The following is a 24,974-nucleotide window of genomic DNA, read 5'->3' as shown; positions in this document are numbered from 1 at the left end:
ATCATACTTTTTGCTTTATTTTACTATCATTATTTATTTTTTTCTTCTTCTCTCTCTTTCGGTTATTCAATAAATGACTCATTGTTCGCCACACCGGCAAACGAAATATTTGAAAATGATAATAATGGCTTTTGAGGAAATGATACTTGATAATAATTACAATAGTGACAGTAAATTAGTCACTGGCAAAGAAGTGTCTTGTAGAACAGAAATTTTTTTTTAAAAAAAAAAAGGGGAATGGAAATGGCTAAAGTTTACAAAAAAAAAAAAAAGGTTAAGATAAGGTAAATGTAGGTCCTGAGTTAAAATCACAAGAAGATGTATTTGTTGCAGAGCCTTTGGATTCTGAATTAAACTTATATCTTGTTTATCTAATATTCTAATAAAATTCAATTCAATTCTGCATTAGCTATCGAACCCATGAGTGTTCCTTTTCTCTCTCTTTCTCTCTCCTGACTTTTGGTATGGACAGATTAAAAGTTCAAAAAAAAAGGACATTTTTTTAAAGCTCTAATCCAATAACCAAGCTTATATTTCTACCTTTGTGTCCAATTTTTTTTTGAACTTTTAGTCTGTCCACACCAAATGTAAAATAATTAATAGTCTTGTTGTTTAATTGTAATAGGATATCAATTCTAGCTTTATTGGTAAGCTCAAAGGTCACTCTTTTCACTGGTTACTGAATTGTACCAAGTATTATCTTTCATTTCAGTCCACCCAAGCACATTCTCTGCTCCTTTCGTTTTCTGGTAATATATATATATATATATATTTGATAGAGACGATGTGCTGTAGGGTGCAAGGCCTAGAAAAACTAGTGATAAAAGATTCTCAATGACAGGTACGGCATTACAGGTACAATTTTACCTATTGTGTACTTTATTGATTTCGAACACTTTTTTTTTTAAACTTTTAGTCTGACCACACCAAGTGTTGGTAGGATTTTTCACAGAGACAGGTTGGAAGTATCTCGGTCAATGTTCTGATTTTTTAAGAGGCGACATTTATTTCTGATTGGACGATATAATTTATTAAATCAACTGTACCTGGAATCTAGAAAAGGAAATTTTCATTATCTTTTGATGATAGAAAACGTTAATAATATATTCCCCGTTTAAAATGTATAAAAAGGAACCACTAAAAACCCCCAACTTCCTTTTTCTTTTCTTTTTGTATTTATTATATTCATTTTATCTCCATTCTCAATCCCTTTCTCCAATCCCCCCTTTATAAATTTATAATTTTATATCTTACTTTCTCACGCTTCCTTGACAAATCAAAAGCGAAAATCGAACCTCCTATTCAATTGAATCAAAGAAAAGCTACAATGGATAATAATAACAATCAATGTCTTCCTACTCAAAATGATATGCCATACATACAATGGATACATGTAAGCTTTCAAAGAAGAAGAAGAAAAAGCTTATGATCTGATCATAAAACTAAACAATAAGCATAGGCATTATTCGGTGAATGTGTCTATGGAACTCAAGGAGCAACAAGCTTATTATTAGGCTACATGTCAATGGCATTTTGGTTTAATGCTCAATTACCGTAAGCCTTTATATATATATAAAATAATTTTATTTATTTATTTACTAAATAACTGACTAACTAACAAAATTATCTTCATTTCTTCTTCTTTTTCAAACATTTTAGACAGCTTATTACAAACTATAGAAAGTCCTCTGCTGAAGGACTCAGCCTTCCATTTTTATTCATTTGGTTGTTGGGTAAGTCGATCATATTTTTCTATTATTATTATTATTATTTAAGATGCCCGGTGAGGTAATCAGAAGACAATGAACACACACACACGCGCGTTTTATACTAACAAGAAATTATTTATATATCTATTCAGGCGACACTGCGAATTTAATAGGATGCATACTGACACACCAGCTGCCATTCCAGCAATACCTGGGCATGTACTTTGTTTCGGTCGATGTCTGTCTTTTGGTACAATGGATCTACTACAACAAGTTCAGTCCCCCAAACCACCTATCCGACACTGCCAAAGAATACGAATACAACCGAGCAAAGATCAGTGCCTTCCAGCATCCCTCGGTCTTGACCCCACTCTTGATCCAGACAAACCCAGGCCAGATCCTGACTGACGAAATCGCACCTTACTCTGTCTCAGCCTCACCCAGCAAGTGGTACACCCTCAACACCACCCAACCAGATACCCTATCTACCGCCACCACCCTTGCACTCACCCTCGCACCCTCATCCTCATCAACATCCACACTCACAAACACAAACACAAACACAAACACAGACGGCAGTAGTGCAGGATCAAACAAAGCCAGTGCATTTTTATTTTCAATCTTCTTGCTTGGTTCTCGTCTACCAGCAGGCACATTGACCAGCACCACCTTTACTACAATAGCATCGGCAGAAACCTCAATAACAGATGACCCATTAATCATCGGTCGTATCTTTGCATGGACTTGCACCTGTCTATACCTCATGTCCCGTATTCCCCAAATTAGAAAGAACTATAAGCGTCAATCAGTCGAAGGCCTCTCTCCCTCCTTATTTATCTTTGCTGTCGGTGGTAACCTTACATACGCCCTATCCATCCTCACTCATCCCGGACAGACCCTCAACAGCCTCTTGGATGCCCTTCCATACTTGATCGGCAGTGCAGGTACACTGTCATTCGATGCCACAATCTTTATACAATTCTTCTGGTACAAAAGACGCGACACATCCAACAATCTTAACATTGTTTGAACAATACTTTATTATTATTACTATAATCGCATCTTTACTTTCATTCTCTTTCTTAATCCCTTGAACTTTTTGTACATAATATAATATAATATTCCACATCTTCCATCTTCATCATTTTCATTTTCATTTTTCTATTCTTGTTTGGCCTTTACTAAATCTTTAATAAACAATTATACACACATATGCAGATGTACTTGGTCTTAAATTATACTAAAGTATACAGATAGATTAATAGATCTATCGAAAGGGGACGGGGGAGTGCACAAAGCAAAGTGGGAGTAAGTTTTAAGGGGAGGTTTGCATTTAAATATATTGTAATATATTATATTATAATATATTTTATACATAATTAAGTTTCTAGCTCGCTCTCTCTCTCTCTCTCTAATCCTTTAGAATATCAAAGAAAGATATCAAAAGGCAATTCAAGGCATAGATAAGAAAATGACATATATGGATAGATATTAAAGATATGTATGGATACAGATAGATAAAGCTATTTACATAAAATAAAATAATATATTAATTATAGAATTGTAATTTATTTATATAGTCAGTAAATTTGTGGTACAAAAAATATAAACCAAAATTAAAGCATGCAAGATAAACCAAAGATAAAGATAAAGATAGAGAGAGAGAGAGAGAGAGATTTATAAGCCTCTGGCCGTTTTGCCTCTCTAATGAAAATCACAGAGCAATTAATAAAGAGAGCAAAAAGAAAAAGAGATATTTGTATTGCCTGTTTATGAATAGTTTCATATTCAAGATTGAGACATTTCAATGCTTTCTGTTGTTGTTGCTCGTATTTAGTTCTCCTTTTGCGCTTCATATATATATATATATATATTATTATTTCAAATTCATCAAAATAAATACCTCTTCTTTGTCTCTCATTGTGTTTATTGAGTTAATATTTAATAGGAAGCCATGCATTTAAATCATCATAACTTCTATTAATGTTTAATGCACAATCGGTGACTTGGATATCTGTCTGATTGATTAAGCTTTGGAAGTCAAAAATAAATAAATAAAAAGAGGCTGTCCTTAGTTAGGAAATGCATATTCCCACCAAGTCGCTGAATGCATTACATTATTCAGCAAGGCCTCGTCCTTGTAAACTAAATAAATACTCTAGCAATCTTAAGGGAACAAACTTTCTGGTGGGACACGACGTTTCTGTCCAACCCGACTAATTAATCGTGACTTGCCTGTCCGGGCCAGTGTCTCTTATCTTTTAAGGCGAAACGGCGTGTCCTAAAAAAATACACAATATATCCCTATCAAAATAGCTGTTTGCGCCCTAAATTTAGACTTTACAATAAAAATGAATTAAATACTTATTTACGAATACACTTTATCAATAGCCAGCTATGCATAATATTATTAGGATTTGTTTTCATTAAATTGTGACGCAATCCTGTTGGATTTTTTTGTTTTTTGTTTTTTACTATTTATTTAGCCTTCATACGCGTATCATTTCTTTGTCTCTCTTTCGCATATATAACCAGAAAGTAGCCCAAGGCTTGTCATTAAAAAAATAAAAAATAAAATAGAAGCAAGGCTGATTATCATCTCCTCCAAAGGTTTCGGGTAATACCATGCCGTCCATGGCATAGGTCATAACAGAATGGGCATAACTTGTGGTCCGTGAAAATCAAAATGATGTCTACTACAAGAAAATGTTGTCCCCCACCAGGAAACGTTTTCTGCCCATTGTTAGTTAGTTTTTTTTTAACCATTTAATAAATAACAAAGTCTGATCCACCACAAAAAAAATGTCAATAATGGATAGCGCCTAAAGCTTGCGTGATGTACCGGATTTTGTAAGGGCAGAAGCTCATCGCTTATTATCATTAAAGCCACTCGATACAAAGCCTCAAAGACAGCAGTTATAGCGTTACAGCAGGTAATTTTAGCGCTATCAATACATTTAATGATTTTGACAAAAGTACCATAAATCTAAATCAAGCACAACCAGCAGAAACCGCCATACACTAAACTTAATAGATCCGTATGAAACGGAAAATGATAAAGAGGACAAAATACCATCTGATTTGTCAATCCACCACCACCCTTACCGTATTTGTGGGTACACCATTACATTTACGAATTCAGATGAGAAAGATGAATTTGCCTCGGATTCTCTTCTCAGAATGAAATGGGCTAGCGGTCAGCTATCAAGGAACAACAACGTTGCATTCTAGCTGGATTTTTTTGTATACAACATCTCTGGTAGTACCAAATGTTTTGTTTTAATTGCTGGATTTAAGCGTATAGAAAAAAGCTCCAATGTAGAATCAGATTTAGCCAAACTTGCCAAACAGATGAAGGAAGTTTTGAAACCTAAAGTTTGTGGTATCCACTGTAAAGGCAAAAAAAAACACACATACGTTATGGATCTCCTGTCTCCCAAGCTTTACAGAATAATCAATGCATCCAAAATCAAACTATTCAAAAAAAAAACCTGGATCAAATGTCACTTCTCCCAAACGTGGTTAAACACTTTTTATGTTTGAAGGAGATTGTCTTGGAAGAACCCTAGTCTTTTAACACCGTTGTATCGCACCGGCTTTCTTCAAGTTTTCTTAAAGTTCAGGAATGTTTCGTTTTTAAAGTGAAAATGAATAGAAACAATTGTAAATCCATAGATTTGTACCTGACTGAGTAAAATTCAACGTCACAACACCACAGCGGCATACCACATTTATGGTTGACACTATCATTACACCTTTGAATACTTGTTGTTACTGTTGAAGACATGCATTTCATTTTGTTTTGTTTTAAACTCCGGGTTCTTTTATCCGGTAAAACAGATCCGTCCTTGAAGTTTTGCTTTCTATGCCAATCCTGGCCTATAATTTATTGGATCTGAGGGTTTAAAATAAAAAGCTTTTAAATACTGTAAAGTTGTTTACTGGTACTTTCTATAGAAGTTTCGGTATCGATCATTCATTGAATTCGTCCATTTCTTGCAGAATAAAGGCTGCTGCTTTGATTTTTCGCACTGCATATGTTGTTGTTTTTCTTAAATACTTATATACAAAAGCTGATATCGGTATGTAAACTCAAACAAGACCATTCTAACTAAATATACTTTTGGTACTTTCGGTTTAACGTTATTGGCTTTGAAACATATAATGGGTTGAAGCAAATGTTTCATTTCTTTATTCTCGTTCCTTGAAATTAAGCATGGACCTCTTTATTGGTTATAGACAAAACTAACAAGTGACATAATATTGATCGAAAGTAATTTTTTTTAAATCAAATTTAGAATGCTTCTTTTTAATTGGATGGTTTGTGAAACTTCACACAATTTTTAAGTCTGAGAGAGGAAAATAATCATTTAAGCTCAAGGTAAAATTGGTTCCTTTTTTTTAAAAAATAAAATAAAAAAAATAGGCAAAAAGTGTGCGCAAGTATTCGATATTTTCTATATGATTGGTATCCATTCGTTCATTTGCTCATATATATTATGTCCCTGAAATGTCTTGGTATTTTCTTCTTTGTACACTCGAGTGTAATAGGTCATTGGACGGTCTTCTAATTTTCAAAATTATTTTTCAAGCATATTATGGACGATATTTTCTTTTCAATAATGTTGATAATAAAATGTGCTCAGAATAAAGCAAAACTTAGAGAAAACATAGTTTATTATATATATATTTAAGAGAAAAGGTATGAGCTCTGGTAATGAGTTGTGTCACCACCTCTCTCGATTACTTCTTTAAGCCTATCTGGCATGCTGGCTACCAAAGTTTCCAGAACTTGAAGTGGTATCTCCAACCATGTCTTGTGGATTACCGCTTCAAGTTCTTCCACATTGGTTACTTGTGCTCTATTCTTGCGAAGTTTCCTCGCAAGATGAGCCCAAATATGCTCGATAGGATTAAGATCTGGGCTCTGGGCAGGCCAAAAATCAAAGCTATCTATTAGACACCTCTCTTTTTTATACCATGTGGCATAAGCGCCCGTGTGGCATGGTGCACCATCCTCTTGGAACAAAAACTGTTTGTTATTATCCCTGGACAGTTCCTCGTACCAGGGAAGAAAGTACTGAGCCAAACAGTCGATGTACTTGTCTTGATCGATGTTTCCTTTCAATGTTACCAAGGGGCCAAGACCCCCACCCCAGAAACAACCCCAAATCATGACGGAACCCTTACCAAACTTGTATGTTTGGACAATATGGTTCTTGTCAAACCTCTCGCCAGTCTTTCTGATGACTCTGACTCTTCCATCATTGCCAACTACCATGAGTCTGGACTCGTCTGACCAGACAACTGACTTCCACTGCTCAACAGTCCAATTCACTTTGTCAAGGCACCAGCTCAGCCTGTTTTCCTTCTGTTTCTCGGTCAACCCTGGCTTGCGAGCTGCTGAGTGAGAACTAAAGCCAAGAGGTTCCATGTTCTTACGGAATGTAGTCATGCAGATAGAGATTCCCACATCGACTAATCTCTGATGCTGAGCCGCAATTGACACGAATGGCTCACTACGAAATGAGCGCACCATCGCAGATTGTGTTCTCTTTGTAACCTTTGGTTCCCTTCCTAGACGTGTCAAGGGCTTGGAAACACCTTTATCTCTGAAGGCTTTCACTACATTTCCAACAGTGCTCTTCGGAATGTCAAGGGCTTTAGAGATTTCTTCATATGTAGCGTCCTTCTCCCATTGACCTATAATTCGGCCCCTAATGAACGCATCTAGCTCTTGTCTTTTGGGTTTTGTGATGCTAGAAGTTGGTGGAGTCATTTTGTGCTTTTGTTTTATTTGTTTAAGAGTTTTTAGTGGTTTTACAAAGAAAAGAGTATTTTGATAATGCATAAAAAAAATCAAAAAATCAAAAAATCTGTGACCGTCTAATGACCTATTACACTCGAGTGTATGTGCGAAATATTAGTTAAAAATATTGCGTTAAAGAAACAAATAATCTTTACTGTCTATTTTTTTTTGACGTCCTACTTTTCTATTGGACTCCGGTTATTGGGCTTTTCTTTTCTTTTTTTTCTTTTTTTTTTTTTTTTTTTTTTGGTTCCAGGTAAAAAATAAAAAAAAAAATGGACCTGAATATTCCAAATTAAGCATTTATTTCATATTGATTTATTTATTAGTATCATTACCCCTTTCTTCTTTACTACTACTTCTTTACTACTGCTACTGCTACTGCTACTGCTATTGCTACTTGTTCTTTCCTTTACGCCTTTAACTTGATTTATTCAATATACACTTCTTTAATATATATAAAATAAAATAAAAGTATATACGATTTTATTATATTTTATTCTATTATATGGAAGCATAGTATAAAAATAGAAAAAAAAAGTTAAAGCAAAAAAAAAAAAGAAAGAAAGAAAGAATATTATACAATTCTATGGCATTACCTTACTCGCCAAAGAAACTGTTTCGTTTCTTTGCCTTTGTTCTCTTGGCATTCGCTCTCCTATTATGTATCCCCTTGTTCTTTACTTCTACACCGCCACAGAAACCACAGAAACCACCAATACAGCAACAGCAACAGCAGCAAAAACAACAATTAACACCACCACCACAACAACAACAACAACAACAGCAGGGACAACAGGAACAGCAGGGGAACAAACAGCAATCTAAACCAGAAAGCATCCCAATCCCACACAAACATGTATTCAATGAATGGCGTTGGCCCCAATTTGAAAATTGGTTACAAGGTACATTATTATTATTATTGTTATTATTATTCGTACAACACACACACACACACAATATATATATATATATATCATCTTGGTTCTCATCAAAAAATAAATAACTAAATAATAATCTTAGATTCCGCATGGTCATTTCCAATCGCTCGTCATCATCACCAAACAAACCTTCGTCACTCATCTCAACCTCTTTCATTTATACGCTCACTCCAGACATACACCATCCAAGGCCACGACCCAACTGCACTTTCTGGACTAGTAGCCAACAAACCTTTGGTAGCAGACAGTAACAAACTTGACATCACTGCAATTATATCTGTTCACTCCAAACAAGAAGCCATCCAACGCATCAATTCTGTCCTATCCCAATCTATCCAACCATCCAACATCGTTATTGTCAGTCAGACTCACTCGAGTACATCAATTGAGGAATACGTCAAAGAATTAAAAGACCCACAATCAGCATCATCATTATTATTATTATCACAATTATCATCATCATCACCATATTCTTCTTCTTCTCCTTCTTCAGAACAACAGGAAATACAATTACCACCACTCCAGTACATCTCTATTGACACCCCCGAAGATGCACCTGCTGGCAGTGCGGCATCTGCAGCCTGGCTACAATTACTGCACAGTGTTGAGAGTGCCTGGGTCTGGGCAGTAGACACAGTTGTTCCCTCGGACGAGCTAGAAAACATCTACCGTCTGATGCGCACATCTGAATATGAACATGCACTTGTCGGCCAGCGAGGCGTCCTTCTACCCGCAAACCTCAACAAGGATCCAGCCACTGCCATTCTGTGCTTACCAGATGCCCTTGACCTGTTGCCACGTGTGACCCAACCTGTCGACATGGTCCAGGGCGCCTGGCTGCTCAAACGTGCCTGGATACCCTATCTCTTGGCCGATCGAAGACCAGACAGCCTGGCATCTCCCGTTGGACATTTTGTGTCTCAAAACTTATTGCAGCACGCCAACATTCCTACAATTCTGGCCCCCTTTGAGCCATCGCCATTACGATCTTCATCATCGGTGTCTGCAGATCAACAACAGGAAACGGCAGAATGCCTAGAGGTCAAACACGCGTTCGAGACAAACACTCAGTGGCAAACTCTGTTGGCCAAACGCACCAGTCCATCGGCCCTCGACAGCCGCCAGATCACGGTCAGACAGCACCACGACAAGCACTCGGCCGTGTTTTTTGCAGACGGACCCGAACAAGCAATTGCACTGCACCCGTTGATCTGCCGATTCAACCAGACGGCGCATGTGGTCGTGACCGGACACTCCAGAGGAGGTCTTGGTGGCCAGGCTCTGCAGCTCGCCTTTGACCACACCAATTGCTCGACCAGTGTGACAATCCACGACCTTGATCTCGAACCTCTTGATGACCTTGCACTCACCTCGGCTGTGGTGTGGAAGATGACCCGGCTGATCCAGGTCATCCGGCCACAGATCCTCATCCACATCCAGAATCCAATGGACGATGCACTTGCCCAGATGGCCAGTCTGCAGCATGTCGTGGCCATTGCTCTGCCGGCCGATGATGTGCGGCATGTGCTGTGGATTGCAGATCTGTCGCTCGAGACCCTTCAGTTCTGGCACACGATTAGAATCCAGCTTGTCGTCATTACCGATCGCCGTCCTCATTCCTTGTCGCGTTTGCTGCAGTCGTCTGGACGGGCCCACTTTTTGGGCGACAAGGTCAACCTGGTCGTGCACATGGAGCAGTCTGCAGACAGGGTTACGAAAATGCTGGTCAACAGTTTTTCCTGGCACCACGGCGAAAAGACGATCCGGCACCGTGTGCGCAAAGGCGGGCTTATGCCGGCCATCATTGAGTCTTGGTACCCCAATGACAATGACGACTATGCGGTGTTGCTTGAGGACGACATCGAGGTCTCGCCGCTGTTCTATTGCTGGTCCAAGTATGCGATTCTGAAGTACCGCTACGAGCAATCCAATCCTGCGCTGTACGGAATCTCGCTTTATTCTCCTCGCAACCTCGAGCTCTTGCCCGAAGGACGCCGTCCGTTTGACCCGGCGCTGGTTCTGGAACCCATGCACCCACCCCGGATGCCGTACGTTAGCCAAGTTCCCTGCAGCTGGGGAGCAGTCTATTTTCCAGAACATTGGCGCGAATTCCACGACTACCTGACGAGCCGGATCGAGGATCTGCGCCAGGAGCACCTTTTGAACATCACCGTGCCCGGCAGTCGATCAGACCGGTGGAAGAAGTCCTGGAAAAAGTACTTTATCGAGCTGGTCTATCTGCGGGCGTATGTGATGCTCTACCCCAACTTCCAGCACTACGAGTCGTTCTCGACCAACCACCTGGAGTTTGGTACGCACGTCAAGAAGGCGCGCCTGCAGGTAGTCATCGACAATTTCCGGGTACCTCTGATGGAGCGTGACACGATTATTGACCAGCTGCCCGGCCACCGCCTGCCAGCCTTCGAAGGGCTCCCTGTCCTGGACCTCTGGGGGCGTCTCAAGACACATGCGATGCTGCAGGACACGGCCGCAGTGTGGCATCGCCAGGTATCGGCCTGTGCACGCACCCACGGCCGATACGACCCCCAGGATCTCTTGTGTCCCTTTCCACACTCGCGGCAGGAGATCGAGGCCAGCCTGGCAGCCGCAGCCGAAGCCGCCGAGCTCAAGCGTCGCCTGAAGCCCGTCAAGACAAAGGAGGCAGTGGAGCACATTGAGTACGTGACGGTGTATGTGGCGCCAGATTCCGAAAAGCAGCAGCACTCGTTGTCGGTTGAGCAGGAAATCCAGGAGCAGGAAGATTATCTCCCAAAGCCAATCGATGTGTCTGACATGCTCAGTCTGGAAGAGGACCACGGGTTTGAGGATGATGAGATGCAGGATCTGGAGAGTGAGCTCGATAGACTCAACCGACTTTATTACCATGTCTATCCTCTTTCGTGGTACGATGGCGCACCAGCCAACCCCCATGATAGAAATGTATATAGAAGTGATGATGGCTTAACATATTATTAACATTTAAATATATATATATATATTTATATATTCATATTCATATTCATATTCATATAAATCAAAATCAAGTATTTATATAATGATATCAAAAATAATACAAAAAGATATAAAAATGTTATCTTGGCTTGAATGGTTTTTATTAAAACGTAAAGAGGTATCTTTTAACAGGAGTGCATTTGTAGTTTATATATTTTGATTGTATTATAGCTATAATTTTTGGCGGGTAAAAGAAGGTAAAAAAAATAAATAATAATTATTTTAGTGCCTTTACTTCCTATCTTACCCTTCCTACTTGTCTTCTATCTCTTCACGTATTTTTTATTTTATAATGGCGGTTTTTTTTTGGGGAAGCGCACAGGAGATATTGGCCAATCAGATCGCTAGACTATCAAAAAGGACAGTCAATGGTTGGGAACCCTATAAATTTTCATCACTTTTTCCGTTCTCATACACCAACCTTCTCCAGAATAAAATCTCTCTTTCTTTCTTTCCCTTTAATTTTTTTTAAAAAGAGAAAAATATCCTACAGTCATGCTTCGTTTGGCTGCTTCCCGTCTACTCGCTAATGTAGCAGTAGCCCCCAAGGCCTTTGCTCCTGTAAATATACTAGAAGCCAATATAAACCACAGACTACAAAAGACAAGATAATAGGATTAGGATAGGCAGATAGGCAGCCAAAAGAAGTAGTTCTTTATCTTTATCTGTCTCTACAATCAGATAGAATACTTGAAACTCACATACGCACGTACGCATATTTTTATTTATTTTCTTAGCGTGCCTTTTCTACCATGACTCCCCGTCTTATGGCCCAGGCCTCCTCTGGTAGCGATGACTCTGAGAAGATCAAGATTACCTTACCCGAGTCTTCCTTTGAGATGTACAATGCTGAGAAGCCCAGTCTTGAGGTTGAGCTTTCCAAGGCCGAGCTCTTGGATATGTACACCAAGATGACTACCATGAGACGTATGGAAATGGCTGCTGATGCCATGTACAAGGCCAAGAAGATCAGAGGTTTCTGCCACTTGTGCAATGGACAGGTAAAATACATCTTTTTGATTAATGAAGAGCTGTCGATTACACTTAGACCATCAACAACACCAAAAAAAAAAGAAAAAGAAAAGTATATGGGTTAAAAATTGGGGAAGGCGGGTAAAAATGGGGGAATCCACAATAATTTTTTTCCCAGCCAAAAATCTTGGACGGGAAAAAATATAATAATATTTTGTGTGTGAGGAGAAAAAAGTTGATACCCGCCCAAACCCAATTTTTTTTTTATTTTATTTTATTTTATTTATTTGGCCCGGGATATATATATATATATAGTTATAATTATACTATCTCTATATTGAACTTAATAGAAATAATGAATACTCCATATTAATCCTATACTCACCTTGTGCAATGTTTTGGACTAATAGGAAGCTGTCTCTGTTGGTATGGAAGCTGCCATCACCCACGATGATCATGTCATCACCTCTTACCGCTGCCACGGTTTCACCTACGTCCGCGGTGGCTCTATCAAGAGCATCTTGGCCGAGTTGATGGGTCGTCGTGATGGTATTTCCAAGGGAAAGGGTGGCTCCATGCACATGTTCTCGCCTTCCTTCTACGGTGGCAACGGTATTGTCGGTGCCCAGGTTCCTCTTGGTGCCGGTATTGCCTTTACCCAAAAGTACCTCGGTATTCCCTCGGTCACCTTTGCCCTTTATGGTGACGGTGCTTCTAACCAGGGTCAGGTCTTTGAGGCCTACAACATGGCCAAGCTCTGGGATCTTCCCTGTGTCTTTGTTTGCGAGAACAACAAGTACGGTATGGGCACCTCTGCCAACCGTTCCTCTGCCTCTACAAAGTACTTTACCCGTGGTGACTACATCCCCGGTATCTACGTAAGTCAGATATAGAATATACAAGAGTTAGATGGTGAAATACCTTGTGTGTGTGTGGTAAAGACACATACAAAGAGAGTGTTAGTGAAGTAGCAAGACAGAGAAATAAATAATGCATTGGCATTTTCTAATATATGTTTTCAATATATATATATATATATATATATATATATATATATAGGTCAACGGTATGGATGCCCTTGCTGTCTACAGAGCTTGTGAGTGGGCTAAGGAATGGACTACCTCTGGAAAGGGTCCTCTTGTGATGGAGTTGGCTACTTACCGTTATGGTGGTCACTCCATGTCCGATCCCGGAACCACCTACCGTACCCGTGAGGAGATCCAGCACATGCGCTCCACCTCTGATCCCATCACTGGCATGAAGCAGATCATCCTCGAGCACGGTGTTGCCACCGAGGCTGACCTCAAGGCCATTGACAAGGAAGCCCGCAAGATCGTTGATGAGGCTGCCAAGGAGGCCGAGGCATCTCCCGAGCCAGAGCTCAAGGAGTTCTACACCGACATCTACATCCCCGGTACTGAGCCCAAGGTCATCCGTGGCCGCGTCCCCTCTGAATCCAAGCACTTTTAGAGAAAAAGGAAGATTGATATACATATGTAAAGAAAGAAATAAGATGAGAAAGTGAGAAAGATGTTTAATACACTGCACAAATACAAATACAAATACAAATACAAAAAAAAACAATAATTACAAAAATCCATTGTCTTGTTCTTCTTCTTCTACTACTACTACTACTACTACTACTACTACTACTACTTCTTCTTTCTATCTTTTTCTCTCTCTCTCTTTCTATCCCTCTATCTATTATTCTCATCTTCTTTCTCTTGATATCATTTTCTTCGTCATCTTACATTTCCTTTTTTTTTTACTTATTTACAAAATACACAACCATATCCATCTTTCTATTTAACATATAAATCAAAACAATAGAACAAAAGCAAGGGTCCTTGAAATGTTCTTTAGAGAAGAAATAGAGGGAGGGATATCGATCGGCTCTAGAGATTATCAAGGGGTCCCTGAATTGATCTGTAATGGAGTTTTGATTGGGATTTACCAAGAAAAATAATCAAATTAAAAAAGAAAGAAACGAAGAGCTTACTGATAATAATGCTCCTACTATGGTCCTATTCTCAATCCAATCGACTGACTGGAGGAATATACAAAGCATACTTGTTTTGTTTTGTTTTGTTTTTCAAAAAATCGTATTTGTTTATGAGAGAGAGAAAATATATATATATATACTTCTTTGTAAAATACTAAATAATACAGGTGTAATTTTATTTTTATTAACGTTGGGTATTCATATTTCTAAAGCTATCTATTTTATCTAAAGCCCCTTTTATGCTTGCATGGTATCTGGCTTGAAAAGAAGCTTAGATAAGACCAGCCTTGGACCAAGTTGTCTACGGCATTTACTGTAATAATAATAAAAATAGATGGGTTCCATAGAAAACCCTCTGACTTCAATATCTTGTTAAGATACATAAAGACCTGCTAAAAGTTCCATATACTGGACAGGTCCAATCCTATCATTTCAGGCTGCTGGAAACTTGGCCCTTTTGATTTCAATAGGGTGTTTCAAATTTAGATCTTGAAGGATTCAAGGTTTAGATATTTCTATCGGCGAACTTAAAAAGCAAGTCACCTTCCTAAAAGGATTTAGGAACTATTGAAATATCTGTAAAAAAAAAATCTAAATCAAAAAGCTTCAAGAGATTTCTTTTAGACTTTTAGACTTTTAGAAGTTGACTTGATTTTTTATACATGACTTTACTTAGGGAAATTCAGTAATATATTTTCATATTAGATGTTATTGGCCAATTAATAGAGTATATATAGAAAATAAAAACCTCAAATTCTTCAGGATCTTTAAACTTGAAACACCCTACTGATTCAAAGTTTCAATTCGGTTTTTGCGTAACTTTGGCATATGGGGGGGAATTCAACTGGTACGGAGGGTGGGGGTTGATGCTATACATTGATATGCCTTTGCCTACATCTACTTTAGCTTTTAGAGAATTTAAAAAAGTCAGTAAGGTTAAGTAATCGACTGAAGATAAAAATAACGTCATTGTCAAAGTAAAAAAAAAAGAAAAAGAAAGGACTATAAAGACCCGATTTGTTATTGCATGAAGAGCACGTCGTTTAGTACGCGTCTCTCTGCGGTAGAGTCTCTCTAACACTTCGTCTTCTCCTGCCCTCGCAAGTTTCCTGTGTGGACATTGGTACTGCGGCAAATGTGTCGGTTCTGGTCCATTTCTGATGTTGCCTGGCTTCTCACTCGTACTCGGCTTTCTCTCTCCGTTTCCTCCTCTCTCCAGATTGCGATTGCATCCATCACAGTTCACACAATCTGGCGTGCTCACTGGGCATTTGTCTTTACAACTCCCTCTTTTTTCCCCAATGTAGTCGCAGATAAAGCAGTGACAGCCATACATTGATCCCATGACATCACTTCCGCCTGACTAGTGTTCATATCTCTTTCTTTCATCTCCTGTAACTATCTTTCTCAAATCTTATTTTCAAAGGCCGCGCATTGGGTGCGTGGGGATACTAATATCTGTCTACACCAATTGCTAAATCATCGTGTCCTTGAGATTTTTTCTTTCTTTCTAATTCTGATTATCGGAGCTAAAGCATATTCACGCTTTGACACTCCCTCTCTTTTGATTTCATTTCACCCTACCTCTCTATCTTGTATATATATATAGATCAATAAGCAAAAGCCAAAAAAGAAAAAGAAAAAGTCAAAAGTAAAAGAGACTTCTAAATGCGTTCAGATTCTGGACCAATCGCACTTCGGAAGATGTTGCCATTTTCGAGACGTGGTGGTCGAAAACCCAGTACATCATCTGATCATGCAAGCGATGAAGATCACTTGTTGATGGACGAAGAACTGGGTGTAAGTCCAAAACAGAAAAAAAAGTTTGAATCAGATTGGTCAATGAAGAATACAGTAGTAATAGGAAATCTCGACAATATTGCATTATATTTGTTTTACTCAGGAAACTTCTAATTCACATACCTCTGTGCCAAAAAGAAAGACACAATGGCGATCTTGGTTTGAATGGAAAAGACCACAACAACCTCGAGTAATTGCTTTCGACCCCAAAGGTAATAAAAAAAAAGAAAGTCAAGAGAAGATAAATGACAGCAGTAACAATAATATGCTATTTACATTGTACTGACATCCAAAACAGTCAAGCAAAAGAAGAAGAGATACACACCAAATATTGTTATCAATCAGAAATACAATATATTTACTTTCCTACCACTTGTACTTTATGAACAGGCAAGTTACTACAAATAGTCGGTGATCCATAAATTTTAAAAAAAAAATTGTTTAAATTCACCAAGGAAAATTACATACTTTTAGTTTGTTGTCTTTTTCAACCTTTACTTTCTTCTTGTTGCCTTGTCACAATTTGTCCCAGCATTAAAGATAGGCAAGTCTCTCGATAAAGAAGTACATAACTATGTGTGTAAAGATACTAGCGATCAAATTGAGCATCTATCATTTTCTTTCTTTATATGTATATCCACTGCATTTATATTGATCTGGATCCAACTGTAAATAATCTAACTTTATATCTAGGTTACATTGTTACTTACTTTGGTCCACTGAGTTTTGTTCTCTTGGTAACTATCAGCAAAGAAGCCATGGATGACTATCAGCGGTACAAACGGGACAAAGAAGCCAATTCACAAATATATCAACGACTCTCACCTTCTGGTCCCCATACAATTCCAAGCTCAAAGATCAGTGTTGGAGATCTTATTATCGTAAGAAAGGATCAAAGGGTAAGATCGATTGATTGATTTGTTTTTGTTTTTGTTTTTGTTTTTGTAATGGGCCAAGTAAAAAACAAAAAAAGGAAGAATTTAAAGCTTGATTATGTAGATTCCTGCAGACATGATCTTTTTGAGAACCACAGAAGAGACTGGCGCATGTTTTATCCGTACAGACCAATTGGACGGAGAAACCGACTGGAAATTGAGATTAGCACTTCCGTCTATGCAGAGACTTTCCGGAGATACTGAACTAATGAATGTAGAGGGAACAGTAAATGGTATGTGTCTGTCTGTGTCTGTACATATGTGTTTGCGTTGGAAAGAAAGTATAAAAAAAAATTAAAATTTGCTTTTTATCTATTTAGCCGATGCACCTCACAAGGATATCCACAGTTTCATGGGTACCTTTACCTACCTTGACAAAACAACAATGGCAGAACGTACAGAATCTCTCGGAGTCGAGAACACTCTTTGGTCAAATACAGTATTGGCTTCTGGATCAGCTATTGGGTTTGTAGTCTACACTGGAAAAGATACTCGTGCGGTAATGAATACAAACCATCCAAAAACAAAGGTTGGGCTGATTGATATAGAAATCAACAGACTGGCAAAGGTAAAAAAAATAAAAATACAATTCAATTCAATTTAATACAATACAATTGAATTGAATACTCTCAAGCCAATCTCTATAACACTTTTTATTTATTGGATTTCTTCTTTTAGATTCTTTTCTTAGTTACCTTGTGTATGTCAGTTATCATGGTTGGCCTCAATGGATTTCATGGTCTTTGGTACATCTATGTATTTAGATTTCTTATTCTTTTCTCGTCAATCATTCCTATCAGGTAAACATGCAGTACAAAAACTGTATTGAATCTTATGTGATATATATTTATATCTATATATATGTGTGTGTATGTATGTATGTGTAGTTTACGTGTGAACTTGGACATGGGAAAAACAGTTTATGCTAGACAAATTGAAAACGACACATCAATTCAGGGAACAATTGTTCGGACAAGCACACTTCCTGAAGAATTGGGACGTATTGAATATCTCTTGACTGACAAAACCGGAACACTGACAAAAAACGGTACGCCTAAAGAATAACCTCAATAATTATACAATACATAGATCTATAGGTGATGTGTGGGTCTTTAATGAATTGAAATAATAGTAATCGTATTTTTTTTTGGAGATTAGATATGGAACTTAAGAAATTGCACATGGGTACAATGTCATACAGTCTTGATACTATGGATGAAATCCAAGCACATCTTGCCTCTGCCTGTGAGCAAACAGAGCAAAGTAAGTCAAACAATATATGTATAAGAGCAATATGTACATATTTGCGTATTAATGTTTCTCAAGGCGGCAAGATGAATATGCCTGGTAAAAGTCGACGAAATATTGCATGGCGTGTTAAGGATATTGTACAGGCGTTGGCATTGTGCCATAATGTAAATAAAATTTTCTCTTCTTTCTTTCTATTTTTTTTTTCTAAAGAAATATGCGTGATGTAGTATGCATCCTTGTCAAATTCATCTATCTAAAGTGATGACAATAATAATGAACCCCTCTATGAAAAATAATTCTAGGTAACTCCTTCATTTAATCTCGATGAAGAAATTACATATCAGGCAGCCAGTCCTGATGAGGTTGCAATTGTCAGGTGGACGGAGCAGATGGGTATGGTTCTGGTTCACCGAGATATCAATACCATACGGCTTCGGATCACGGCAACAGGAGAGTATTTGGAATTCGAGATATTGAATGTGTTTCCATTCACAAGTGAAAGCAAGCGAATGGGTATCATTATCCAAGACAAGCAGACACAAGAAATTTTCTTTTATCAAAAGGGAGCTGACGCAGTTATGAGCTCTATCGTTCAATACAATGATTGGCAAGTATTTGAATTTAATTTGATATATTATCCGTCAAAAACTCATCTATCCATGTAAATCTATAGGCTAGATGAAGAGTGTGGGAACATGGCCCGAGAGGGTTTGAGAACACTTGTGATTGCAAAGAAAAAACTGACAGAAGAAGCATACGATCTCTTTAAAGAAAAGTAAAGAAAGGCACTAATAGAATTGCAACAACAACAAAAAAAAAGAATGTTATTGATCTTTTGTATTATTGATTTTTTTTTATGTTTCTTCTGGGATGGTATAGATTCCATGAGGCTGAAATATCAATGCACGAACGTAACGAAAATAAGCAGGCAGTAATTGAATCCCATCTAGAGACAGAACTTGAGCTGCTTGGTTTGACTGGTGTAGAAGATAAGCTTCAGGATGGTGTAAAGAATACATTAGAAAATCTTAGAAACGCAAGTCTCAAGATATGGATGTTGACAGGTAACATATATATATATATATCTTGGCTTTTATACTGGGGCTCTCTTAATATTGGTATCTAAATCATTTCAAAACCCAATAAATAAATAGGTGACAAAGTAGAGACTGCTACATGTATTGCAGTATCTTCCAAGTTAGTTTCCCGTAACCAGCAAATCTATCAAATTACCAAAGGTATAAAAAAAAACTTAAAAATTACAAGGAATTGAATCGAGTCTTTGCTGTATATATATGCAAAAAAAAAACAATAGTAACGGCTAACTTTTAGTATCAAGTACTATGGAAGCATTTGATGAAATTGACAATCTTCAGTCGAAAACAGACTGCTGTCTTGTAATAGACGGAGAGTCCTTACAAGTATGTGTGAAACTCTTACTTATTACACCATGTTAAAAGAAATCATCATACTAACAACACTGTTTGTATTACACAGTTTTGTCTTGATGCATGCAGAGAGGAGTTTATTGAAGTGGCTACAAGGTTACCTGTAGTTGTGTGTTGTCGTTGCTCGCCTACCCAAAAGGTATTGTTTTTTTTTAAAAAAAAAAGATAATAATAATAATAATCTGAATTATTAACTGACATTATATTCTTCTTCTTCTTCTTCTTTAATCTTAGGCTGACATAACCTGCTTAATAAAGGATTACACAAAAAAGCGAGTATTATGTGTTGGAGATGGTGGAAATGATGTTAGCATGATTCAGGCTGCAGATGTAGGCAAGTTACTTGTTAATTTCTTTTTACTATATATGAGAAAACACACGCACACACACTTGGACCAAGTTTTGACAAGTACTTTCTTTCTTTCTTACTAGGTGTTGGTATTGTTGGAAAGGAAGGTAGACAGGCATCTCTAGCAGCAGATTTTTCTATAACCCAGTTTAGCCACCTGACTAAGCTCTTGTGTAAGAAAATCAAGTCCTACTGATACCCAAGTCCACGCTAACATTCTTTTTCGATGTATAGTGTGGCATGGAAGAAACAGCTACAAGCGATCAGCCAAACTCTCTCAGTTTGTTATCCATCGTGGTCTTATCATTTCAGTGATGCAAGCCGTATTTTCAGCCTTGTTTTACTTTGCTCCAATTGCTTTGTATCAAGGAATGCTTATTGTTGGGTAAGCCAGATATTATATTGATTTTTTTTTATTATATGAATACTAACATTATTATCATCATCATTATGTTGGTATCAATAGTTATGCTACTCTTTATACAATGGCACCAGTGTTTTCTCTCGTTCTTGACCAAGATGTAAATGAAGAGATTGCATTAATGTACCCTGAACTCTACAAGGATCTAACAAAGGTAAAATATTAATACTTTAATTTTTAATCAATATATACACAAAGACTACTTTTTGTTTCAAGCTGATAAATAAGCTATACATATATTATAGGGTCGATCTTTATCATACAGAACATTCTTTACATGGCTTTTGATAAGCGTTTACCAGGGCAAGTGAATGAAAAGAAAGATGATTTGTTTTGTACTGATGTACTAATATCTATATGGATGTTTTTCTTTAATATTTTAAGGTGGCGCGATTATGGTTCTATCTATCATTCTGTTCGAGGATGAATTCATCCACATTGTTTCAATCTCATTTACTGCTCTGATCTTTAATGAACTTCTCATGGTCGCTTTGCAGATCAGTACATGGTAAGTAATAATTAAATAAATAAATAAATAAAAAGGTAAAAATACAAAGCTGTCAGTACTGACAGAACTTTGGTCAACAGGCATAAAATCATGCTTCTATCCGAAATAACGACCATGTTAATTTACATTGGATCAATGTGGCTTCTGCCAACGTACTTTGGTAACAATTACTGAGAATAATAACTTGTTTGCATATTGCATTACAAGTTATTATCTCTTTTTTTTATTTATTTATTTTCAATTAACTTTTATGTTTTTTCTTTCTATCTGTGCTTAGACATGTCATTTATTTTGACCGAGAGATTTGTCTGGAAAGTAGCAGTAATTACTGCCGTCAGTAGTCTTCCTCTTTATATTGTCAAGATAATTCGACGTCGCTTTGCACCACCTAGCTATACAAAACTCATATAGTATATAGACAAACGTATATGGATATCTATTGGTTGCATACAAGAAATTGCCAGTATATTCTTTAAAATCTAAAAAATCCAATAAAAGAAGAAGGATAAGAAAGAAAGAAAAAAAAGTGGCTGCTGATACAAATCATATAAATCAAATTAAAAATGATTTAAAGATATAGATGCTTTTTTAAGCTGTTTTGTATATAAATTTAGCAAAACACAAAACAAAACAAAAACCTGCTCTTTCTCTATTGAGACAAAATGTACCCATCATTTTTATTATGTAGGATGTAGACTGTGCCCTCCAGTGCTGCAAATGCGTATGCTCGAACAAACCGTATTCGAGTAAGCTATATGTATGTGTTTTGTATAAAGACAGCAGTAGGTCTCGGACTTGCCTTTTTGACGACTCGGTTGAATCAAAGGTTATTTACCTTGCTTGCTATGTGAACCGTGAGTATTTATTTTTTATTTATTTTTTACTCTTGGATTTAAAAAAATATTAGGGGGTTTTATTATCTCAGGATTAGGATTCGGATTAGGATGTTAAACCTGTAGCCAATGACAGTGAATATGAAATGAAAATTATTGAGTCCCCCTTTCTAATTAATCGTCTTATTCTTGTACCTGATATTTTATTATAAACAATTAAGTTAATTTCTATCACTTATATTGGGAATTTAGCTTATAAAAAGCTGGTATATAAAGTAGAAATATGTAAGAGAGCCAAATAAATTGATAAACTTTTGCTCCAAGTATTTCAAGACGTCAAAATGAGCAATCCTAAATTTCAATCCGAAAGCCTTTTCCTTCGGATTAAATCTACACATTTTAATTCTATTCAGATTCTTCTCAGCCAATCATTTCACCATTTAAACATCCGCTTTCCGAATCCTAATCTTAAGAGATAATGAAACCCCCCTTCTATTTCCAATACAGCTCTGAACATCTCCAGAACTCACCAGGCTGCAGTCTTCCTTCCTTCTTTCCTTTTCCTTTGGTTGATTGTTCTTTAAGAAAAAGTTATCATGAATGAAAAGAGATGATAAAGAACACAATAAATAAATAAAGAAAATATTGGACACGTCACAAAGTTTTTCGTAATCCTCACCCTACCACCCCCCCTTTTCATTTTTTTTTTTTTTGGAAAAATAATATTTAATAAGAATATTAAAAAAAGAGAGAACCAGCGGATGATTTTCGAGTAAGATCCGCTGGTTCATCTTGCTCGGAAAAGAGAGCACGACATTTCGGCGATCATGCTTATTGAACTCTTCAAACGTGTCCCAATGTGCGTCGAAGTTACCAGGAATTCGATTCCTGGCACAGCCCACAAAGAATAACCCAGGGAAGGTTGACCATTTCCTCAAGGCATTTCGGGAACGATTTAATGTTGTCCGGTACTTGTTGTTAACATGATTAAAAATCAGAGGTTGTCGGTGCCTTGCTTTGTTGGCAAGTCAGGTAGCTTACTCCCACTTTTCGGTAAAGTATACCGAGGCATCTACCTTGGGGCCTCTGTCGTCCACTTCGCCACCTCAAAGTCCCTTTTGGTATTGCTGTGAATCATAGAGTTCACATACTCCATCAAGACTTTCTTTTCCGCAACTGACTTGAGTTTTCTCGCAAAGGCTTTCTCGACACTATTTAACACGTGGCGGCAGTCGAGCAGCTTGGTGTCATCTTGAAAGCACAATGGCCAGAGTATCCATCAAAGCGGCAAATTTTTCGTAAAAAAAAACAGAGCGTTGGATTGCTTGCTTGCTCTCGAGACAACCGTGTAAGATTCCCGGGGAAGAGGTCTCAGTTGAAAGGTCTGAGGAAAAAAAAAGGGAATTGTAAGCAATCCATGGAGAAAGGGGGGTTCTCCTTTTTCTGAAGCTGTTAACAACCTTTCGGATATATGAGAGACATCTCCAGAATATTGACAGATGTTGAGCTACTATGTCTTTGGGATTTCCAGGCTCATGATGTTGTAAAGATTGGGCTGGCTTGGTTTGATGATGCAAAAAAATAAATAAATTGGTAGACAGGATTATATTATTTTTGTTTGTTGTTGTAGGTAGAAATAAATAAATAAATCGCGTTTCTTTGTTGATATTATGGTTTGTGTACTGGACACCAAAACATGAGTCACAATTGAATAGCCCAGTAAAAGCAAAGAATACGTGAAAAACGGGGTGTAAAAAAAAAATAAAGTCTGTGTGTCCATCTATCAAAATCTCATATATTTATATATATATTTTTTAGGATCGTTATTTTTTTTGTAATTGAAACAAAGAAAAAAAAAGCTTATAGATTCTTTGTGTCATTGTTATTTTATGGTGTATATTTTTCATAAGGTTAGAAAAGCAATATATAAGCACAACTAGAATAAGCAGCCAATGATTGAATCTCATCTAAAAACAGAACCCAAGCTATTTGGTCTGAATAGTGTAATCTACAAGCTTCAGGATAGTATAAACAATACATTGGAAAATATGGTAAATGACATTTCAAATATCTGAATCTTGACAGGTCATTTATACATGTATGCATATAGTATACCATAGAAGGAATAGCTACAAGAGACCAGCCAAACTCTCTCAGTTTGTTATCCATCGTTGTCTTATTATTTCAGTGATAAAAGCCGTATTTTGAACTTTGTATCAAGGAATGCGTATTGTTGGGTAAGCCAGACATTAGATTGATTATTTCCTATACGACTACTAGCAATAATATCAGTTGTGATTGTACTAATATCAATAGTCATGTTACGATTTATACAATGGCACCAGCGTTTTCTCTTATCCTTGACCAAGATGTAAATGAAGAGATTGCATTAATGTACCCTGAACTCTACAAGGATTTAACAAAGGCGAAATATTAATACTTTAGTTTTAATCAACACACACACAAAGAATAATTTTTGTTTGAAACTGATAAATAAGCTATATATATATTATATGGTCGATCTTTATCCTAGAGAACATTCTTTACATGGCTTTTGATGAGCGTTTACCAAGATAAGTAAATGAGGACAATGACCCTTTTTTTTATATGGGCTTGTACTGTTGTATATGCGTGTGTTTATAAAATATTATATGGTGCAATTATGGTTCTATCTATCAGAAATAATGGCCACTTTAATTTTAGCTTGGATCAATGTGGCTTCTGTAGACATACTTTAGCAAAGGTCATTATGAATGATAAACTGTTCTGTAGTATAGTTCGGTTTAGTGTTTTGCTTTTGCTTTTGCTTTGGCTTTGGCTTTAACCTTTTATTCGCAATTAATTTTTTCTGTAATTAGACATGTCATTCATTTTAACAGAAATGTTTGCTTGGAAAAGAGCTGCGATTACTGCTATCAGTAGTCTCTTCCTTTCTACATTGTCAAGTTCATTCGACATTGCTTTGCACCACCTAGTTATACAAA

At 37.2% G+C, this 24,974-nt stretch overlaps 7 protein-coding genes across 7 annotated transcripts; 5 read left to right on the top strand and 2 right to left on the bottom strand.

Moving 5' to 3' along the window:
• Nucleotides 1-1,465: 1,465 nt before the first annotated feature.
• Nucleotides 1,466-2,739, top strand: PHYBLDRAFT_118208 (hypothetical protein; the record flags this gene model as incomplete). The annotated part of the gene is made up of 4 exons (XM_018428622.1): nucleotides 1,466-1,554; nucleotides 1,660-1,733; nucleotides 1,862-2,156; nucleotides 2,373-2,739. Coding segments are annotated over 4 exons (825 nt in total), but the record flags the coding sequence as incomplete, so codon positions are not given.
• A 3,302-nt stretch (nucleotides 2,740-6,041) lies between these two features.
• On the bottom strand, nucleotides 6,042-7,488 carry PHYBLDRAFT_174042 (Homeodomain-like DNA binding domain-containing transcription factor; the record flags this gene model as incomplete). Its single annotated transcript, XM_018437174.1, has 2 exons — nucleotides 6,042-6,103; nucleotides 7,152-7,488. The coding sequence occupies 2 exons, from the start codon at nucleotides 7,486-7,488 to the stop codon at nucleotides 6,042-6,044; spliced, it is 399 nt and encodes a 132-aa protein (XP_018285752.1).
• Nucleotides 7,489-8,107: 619 nt separating this feature from the next.
• Nucleotides 8,108-11,435, top strand: PHYBLDRAFT_151237 (hypothetical protein; the record flags this gene model as incomplete). The annotated part of the gene is made up of 2 exons (XM_018432633.1): nucleotides 8,108-8,423; nucleotides 8,542-11,435. 2 exons carry the CDS (start codon nucleotides 8,108-8,110, stop codon nucleotides 11,433-11,435), a joined length of 3,210 nt encoding a protein of 1,069 aa, XP_018285751.1.
• Nucleotides 11,436-12,238: 803 nt separating this feature from the next.
• On the top strand, nucleotides 12,239-13,913 carry PbPdhE1a (PDH complex alfa subunit; the record flags this gene model as incomplete). The annotated part of the gene is made up of 3 exons (XM_018428617.1): nucleotides 12,239-12,472; nucleotides 12,854-13,321; nucleotides 13,503-13,913. 3 exons carry the CDS (start codon nucleotides 12,239-12,241, stop codon nucleotides 13,911-13,913), a joined length of 1,113 nt encoding a protein of 370 aa, XP_018285750.1.
• A 1,372-nt stretch (nucleotides 13,914-15,285) lies between these two features.
• Nucleotides 15,286-15,790, bottom strand: PHYBLDRAFT_151235 (hypothetical protein; the record flags this gene model as incomplete). Its single annotated transcript, XM_018432632.1, has 2 exons — nucleotides 15,286-15,336; nucleotides 15,458-15,790. The coding sequence occupies 2 exons, from the start codon at nucleotides 15,788-15,790 to the stop codon at nucleotides 15,286-15,288; spliced, it is 384 nt and encodes a 127-aa protein (XP_018285749.1).
• A 323-nt stretch (nucleotides 15,791-16,113) lies between these two features.
• On the top strand, nucleotides 16,114-21,568 carry PHYBLDRAFT_156494 (hypothetical protein; the record flags this gene model as incomplete). The annotated part of the gene is made up of 24 exons (XM_018433490.1): nucleotides 16,114-16,245; nucleotides 16,549-16,635; nucleotides 16,720-16,789; nucleotides 16,939-17,144; nucleotides 17,245-17,413; nucleotides 17,501-17,748; nucleotides 17,859-17,980; nucleotides 18,068-18,228; nucleotides 18,339-18,425; nucleotides 18,507-18,595; nucleotides 18,734-19,038; nucleotides 19,105-19,206; nucleotides 19,311-19,495; nucleotides 19,586-19,669; nucleotides 19,764-19,852; nucleotides 19,929-20,018; nucleotides 20,114-20,213; nucleotides 20,312-20,401; nucleotides 20,463-20,613; nucleotides 20,695-20,803; nucleotides 20,895-20,952; nucleotides 21,034-21,157; nucleotides 21,238-21,317; nucleotides 21,435-21,568. 24 exons carry the CDS (start codon nucleotides 16,114-16,116, stop codon nucleotides 21,566-21,568), a joined length of 3,072 nt encoding a protein of 1,023 aa, XP_018285748.1.
• Nucleotides 21,569-23,942: 2,374 nt separating this feature from the next.
• PHYBLDRAFT_72118 (hypothetical protein) lies at nucleotides 23,943-24,427 on the top strand (the record flags this gene model as incomplete). The annotated part of the gene is made up of 2 exons (XM_018442599.1): nucleotides 23,943-24,041; nucleotides 24,188-24,427. 2 exons carry the CDS (start codon nucleotides 23,943-23,945, stop codon nucleotides 24,425-24,427), a joined length of 339 nt encoding a protein of 112 aa, XP_018285747.1.
• Between the last annotated feature and the right edge of the window lie 547 nt (nucleotides 24,428-24,974).

Source organism: Phycomyces blakesleeanus, assembly GCF_001638985.1.
Source record: "Phycomyces blakesleeanus NRRL 1555(-) unplaced genomic scaffold PHYBLscaffold_28, whole genome shotgun sequence".
NCBI lineage: Eukaryota > Fungi > Mucoromycota > Mucoromycetes > Mucorales > Phycomycetaceae > Phycomyces > Phycomyces blakesleeanus.
Note: the sequence above shows the minus strand (reverse complement) of the source record. Positions and strands in the feature narration are given on the sequence as shown.